Genomic DNA, 6,000 nt, shown 5'->3' with positions numbered 1-6,000 from the left:
TTTTTTTTAGCAGTAAAAAGTGATAAAATTAATTGAAGCGGTTAAAAATTAATTGCAGCTTACAAAAAGTGATGCCATTTGCTTTCTTTTCTCGCAAAATTGCAGAAACACATTTTACAGAAATACAAGTTTAATTGCAAACTCCAGCTATAAAATTATTCTTATATATAAAAAAAAAATAGCAGATTGAATGAAGGAGCATAATAAGGTCTCAGTTATAGTTCCAGTGCATCATTTCTTAATTTAAGTGTGATAGCGACAGGCTTCACACTGAAGTAAAGGCAACTTTATTGCATACATTTCAGAAGCATAAAAATATTCTTTCCCGACACCTTCCCCACCCAATGCACTAACCAATGTTTATTTTTAATGAGGGTGCTCTGTTTGTTTAAGGAGAACACAGATTGTTCTAATAACCATTATAACATCCTATAGCATGTGCTATGAATACTACAAATATATTGAAGGTCACTAATATTTTATGCTAAATTCAGCATTTATTATTTAACTTTTATGAAGCTTTGTTTTTCTCTTTTGTCACATGGGGTGATGTTTAATGCTTACTTCCTATTCTTAGCAGTCCCTGATTTTTGAAAGTACAACAGTTGGGGATCTGCATCTGTAAAATGTTTACCTGCAGTGAAATACTTGATTTATCTAGACAGTTGTTTTTTTGGAGCTGAAGTCCTGACTGACAGGACCAGTATTTCCTATTTATAATTAAGTGATGAATTAGTCAAAAAGCAGCAGTGAAAAACATGGAGAAAGTCTGGTTTACGCAGACTACAATGGCAAGTCCTGCAATTGTCATTTGTTGATGGATAGGTGCAATTTTTGCAAGGCTGAGGGCTACTACTGTTCTCATTAGGAAAACACTTATGAAGGCGAATTATATCAAAATACGGACATGTTTAAAATGGCTTACATGAAAACATTTTTATCTGTTTTCTCACTTATTTTTCATATAAGGAAGCAGAGGTTCGCAATCCTTTCAGACAGAGCCAATTACAAAAAGAAGGCTTTAACAGATAGAAAGCCAATTCTCACATCAAATATCAGCACTGATAAATTGCTCATTTAAAGGAGAACTAAACCCTAAAAATGAACATGACTAAAAATGCTATATTTTATATGCTGAACTTATTGCACCAGCCTAAAGTTTCAGCTTCCCAATAGCAGAAATGATCCAAAACTTCAAACTTGTCACAGGGGGTCACCATCTTGGAAAGTGTCTATGACACTCACATGCTCAGTGGGCTTTGAGCAACTGTTGAGAAGCTAACCTTAGGGGTCGTCGCAAATTATCAAGCAGAAAATGAGGTTGGACTGTAATATAAGCTGATGCTACAGGGCTGATTATTAAATTCTAATGCTAATTGCACTGGTTTCTGTGCTGCCATGTAGTAATTATCTGGATTAATTACTAATCAGCCTTATAAAGTGACATTTCTATTCTATGTGTACTGTATATTGTGAGTGAGTCCCTAAGCTCAGTAAGTGACAGCAGCACAGAACATGTGCAGTGAATCAGCAGAAAAGAAGATGGGGAGCTACTGGGGCATCTTAGGAGACACAGATCTTCCAAGCTAAAGGGCTGTGGTTGCCTTGGGCTGATATAGAAGCCCAAAACATAATGTACAACATTTCTAGCCTACTCCTTTAAAGGGGTTGTTTACTTTTAATTAACTTTTAACATCATGTAGACTGATATTTTGGTCTTCATTTTTTAATTTAAGTGGTTTGTGAATTATTTAGCTTATTTATTCAGCAGCTCTCCCGTTTGGAATTTCAGTAGCAATCTGGTTGCTAAGGTCTAACTTAGCAGCCAGGCAGTGGTTGGAAAGGGAGACTAAAATATAAATATAAGAGGGCCTGAATAGAATGGTATGTAATAAATACAAACATTAACAATAAAATTGCAGCCTCATTGAGAAATATTTTTTTGTGCTGGAAGTAGTGACCCCCATTTGAAAGCTGGAGAGAAAGTAATTAAAAAAATGATGACGAATTGAAAAGTTTCAAATTACTCGGTATTCTATAAAATGCTAAAAGCTAACTTAGAGGTGAATTACCAATATAGGTCTAAATAAGCATTTATTTTGTCAGGTTTCAAACAATTAGAAATTGTAGAACGTCAAGCCATACGTGCCACTTCTTTTTGTATAACTTCCTGTTTCTCCTGGATGGCTACTGCAAAGATAACCCAGTATTGTAGGAGAGACTGGTTGAATTTGGATTTAAGAGATAGTCTTGCTTTGGGCACTACTTTAGTAGCCTAATGAGAATATTTGACAGTTGATGGAAAAGTTAAATAAAACACCAGCAGGTACACAAAGAACATTTGCTCTTCTGTGCTCTTCCACAGGACAGAAATTTACATCTTCAGTACGGTTTTCCAAAAAAAAAAAAAAACAACAACAACAAAGGAAAACAAAGAAAACACAGTTCTGTTGGCAGAAAACATTAAGGTCCATTACAAAAAAGTAATGTTAATAAATATGTGTGTGCCAACACAGGCAGAGGAAGGAGAGATGTAATTATAATTCAGTCTTGTGGGTCTCATCTGGCTTTTCTGAAGGCTTTTGTGATGTGGCATCTGTTGGCAGAAGATAAAGGTAGGAGATAGGAAATAGTTACAAGTCTGCCAGAATATCAACGTTTAAATAGTGGGCAGAGTATGTTAAATAGACATATATAAGGGGGAGGATTACTTTAAAACTGTATCTTTTTTTTAACAAAAGACACTCAATAGAGCTCACTACGAACCGTCTATGGCCAAATTTACATTGATTTAAACAGGGAAAATGGAAACTTAAACTGATCAAGTACTCAAAGGGCTGATATAAAAAAAAAATTGGGGTGCAGTTAGCAACCAAAGATAGAAAATTAAAGCAAATGTTATTGGTTGTACGTGCAACTGCAATCTAATGTGAGTAGACACAGTGGAAAAACAGAGGGATTGATATTTGTGGAGTCATCCTATGAGATAGTGTGGTAGATTTATACAATTTGGTCTTGCATAAGTAGCCTGATTACACCAATACCTGGCTGGTTTTCCAGGGCGTGTTCACTCAGACATGCCTGCCATGTGGAATGGTGGGGCCCAAACACCTGTCTGGCTGCCTGCTCCTCCAAATCCTGCATCTAATCCATCCATGCCTTTAGCAAGAAGCCCCACCCTACTGACCTACTCTAGCCCCACTGCTTTGATCAAGACCCTAACAATACTCTTGCCTTTCCCCGCCTGATGGGGCTCTGCTAATGTTGCCAGCTTTGGTTAATTAGATTTATTTTCAAGTATGTATACACACACGGAACAGATTTTGGCACAAAAATGCATACGTTTGTTCCACGTGCACACAGACTGACAACATGCCTGTCAGTACAATTACAGCAGATCCACTTGGATTGGGTTTTCTTCACCTGGTGTGCCAGTAGCCTAAGCTACAATATGAAACAGGATGTAGTCAATTATATAACTTTATATACCTTTGATTCCCACTTTAATTTTCTCTGGCCTCTTATTGGTACTTTATATCTAAAATATATCTAAGAGCATAGGAAACAGTATTCCCATGCTCTTCTGTCAGTTTGCAAGACTTAACTACAATGTACTCACGTCTTTCTAAATGACAAAGGCCTTAAAATTCCTCTGCGTGCCCAGGATTACCTGCTTCTGACCCTTCTAATTCTGGAATTTCTGTCTTCTCTTCTGCTACTGGTGGCTCTTTTACAGGCTCTGGATTACTGGCATTTTCTGAAAAGTGATATAAAGAGGAAAAAAATGTCAGCACAAGGTCAGCAGTTTGTTTCTTGCTTTTCAATTAGACTAATTGATGTTAAACTCCAGAAGAAAGGAGAAGGATAAAAGCATAATAAGTGATTATGAAACATACAAATGCTATTAAAGGGGTTGTTCACCTTCAAACAACTAGTTGTTTTCCAATAGATCACCAGAAATAACACATTTTTCCAATTACTTTCTATTTTCTATGTGTCACCGGTTTTCTAAAGTGTAAAGTGTAATTTTTCACCTTCTAAAGCAGCTCTTGGGGGGGGGGTGAGTCGCGACCCTGTAAACTGTTCTAAATGGATATATTTAGTGGATACATTTCTTATTTGTCCCTGCTGAGCATAATCTCTGGTTTTCATTACAGGCAGCTATTGGAATTTATACAATAGTTGCTAATACTCCAGAGATGCTGCTGAGAAATGTATCAAAATTGTAACAGTTCAGAGTCTTCTCCTGAATTATTGAGCTGCCAGACTCAAACACCAGAGACAGGAACATTCAACTTTAACTTAGATTTTGGAAAAACAGTAAACTATAAATAATGGAAAGTAATTGAAACAAGTCTTTATTTCTGGGGAACAATCTGAAAACAATTGAACTGTAAAAAGTGTTTGGAAGGTGAACAACCCCTTTAATGTTACTCTTGTTTACCTTGTGTACTCTCTTCTTTGGGAGGTATAATCTTTTCCTCAGTTTCTGTAGCGTTCTTTTCTGTGTTCTCAGGTTTTGTGGTGTTGTTCTTTTTTTTAGGCTTGGGTTTGGAAAATTTTGCCTTGTTGAGCAAGTACTGCACCTCCCGATCAAGTGCTCCAATCTTTATCTCAATATCCTTAGACAAAAGTACTGGCTTCTCAGTAAGCGACAGCTTAGCCTGTTCAGCCAAAGTTTCATTCTTCCAAGTCTGGGAAAATGGAAGATTATAAATACATATTAGCTTAATGTGTGTGGCACATTACATGGCGTAACAAATTACCAAAGCATACAGTTCCCTTACCCAGGTGTCAGTGATGAGCTTCTCTAAAACCCCCAACTCTACGTCTGTGAAAATCTGATCATCTTCTGGGATCATTCTTGCACTCCTGGGAAGTCATGAGACAGAAAAGTTAGGACGGAACATACAAACATAAAATATATTCATAAAAATTGTGGTTCTCTTGCTATATAAACCATGCCCAGGACAATCGTTTCCTTTTACCAACATCCCAATTATCTTATTTGTTGTGTACAATTTCTAGCAACTTACTTTAGGAAGATGCTAGAGTGGTTCAGTAAACTGTCAAGGGCTGCTAGCCGGTCAGGCCACTTTCTCCTCTCTTCCACCTTGAAGAATAAGGCCTTGCATAACTTTTTGAGTTCAGACAGCTTGTCTTTTAGTTCCTGAAGGGAAAAATAGGAATATTTCTAAAATGTGTGTCACTTGTCTGTAAAGCAAGACACAGGAAAAAGAAGCTGCAGAACATGTATGGCAAATAGAAAAGTAGGCAGTCTGCTTTTATCCTTGAAGACATTTTATGATGCTACATAAGTCTGGAAGCAGTCAAAATCAAATGAAACAACAAGAAAAACATTACACATAAAACAGATACGGTTTTGTAAATCTGGTTAGTATAATATTTTTTTTGGTTTGGAAAACCAGGCATATTTTGTAATTAATAAAATAATGTATAGCGCAAAACACTTAAAGGGGCAATATGCAGCAACTTCTAATATAAGCCAAATAAAAAGCACCAGAAAGCTTAAAGAAGTCATAGGACACAAAAATGGGTCTCCATGCTGTGGAGGTCATGGCTACCCAAGATCCAATACTGTAGAAAATAGTCCTTATAATAAGGTGCTATGGGTAATAAAATGCATTATGCCAGTATTGCCTGAATGCCAGCTTTACTATAAATGGGATCATGTGTAATGCATCTCTATATAAAAAAACAAGCATCACACATTCAAATTTGTTTTCTTTCGCTCTTCAAAGACTAGCATCATACCTCCTAGCATATAATAATTAAGGGGGGATTTTTAGCTGATGTATGCAATTTTACCTTTGTGGTTGCTGCATATCCCTCTTCCTCAAGCCAGGTGGAAGCCTGGTTTAGTTTAGTAGAGATCTCCTCTCTTTGCTCAGTCGTGGAAACCTTTTTAAACTCCTTTTGGTCGAGTTTATCCTGTAGGAACAGATGCAAGTTCTGAGAAACCTTTTCCATGTATTATTA

The 6,000-nt window shown here is 36.7% G+C and overlaps 1 protein-coding gene across 6 annotated transcripts in view; it reads right to left on the bottom strand.

The window, feature by feature from the left end:
• Window positions 1–2,077: 2,077 nt before the first annotated feature.
• Window positions 2,078–6,000, bottom strand: part of hyou1.L (hypoxia up-regulated 1 L homeolog) — a 32,368-nt gene continuing 28,445 nt past the window's right edge. For 5 of the 6 annotated variants that reach the window (XM_018225841.2, XM_018225840.2, XM_018225843.2 and 2 more), the window contains 6 exons: window positions 5,830–5,952; window positions 5,037–5,170; window positions 4,788–4,872; window positions 4,445–4,694; window positions 3,671–3,757; window positions 2,078–2,596 (listed from right to left, as the gene is read on the bottom strand). In XM_018225841.2, coding sequence (XP_018081330.1) covers window positions 2,538–2,596; window positions 3,671–3,757; window positions 4,445–4,694; window positions 4,788–4,872; window positions 5,037–5,170; window positions 5,830–5,952 — 738 coding nt within the window. In that variant the 3' untranslated portion in view covers window positions 2,078–2,537. Of the gene's footprint in view, window positions 2,597–3,619; window positions 3,758–4,444; window positions 4,695–4,787; window positions 4,873–5,036; window positions 5,171–5,829; window positions 5,953–6,000 lie in introns of all 6 variants that reach the window. The other variant, XM_018225847.2, reaches the window with a different exon arrangement.

Source organism: Xenopus laevis, chromosome 7L (genome assembly GCF_017654675.1).
Source record: "Xenopus laevis strain J_2021 chromosome 7L, Xenopus_laevis_v10.1, whole genome shotgun sequence".
NCBI lineage: Eukaryota > Metazoa > Chordata > Amphibia > Anura > Pipidae > Xenopus > Xenopus laevis.
This window is presented reverse-complemented; position numbering and strand designations above follow the sequence as displayed.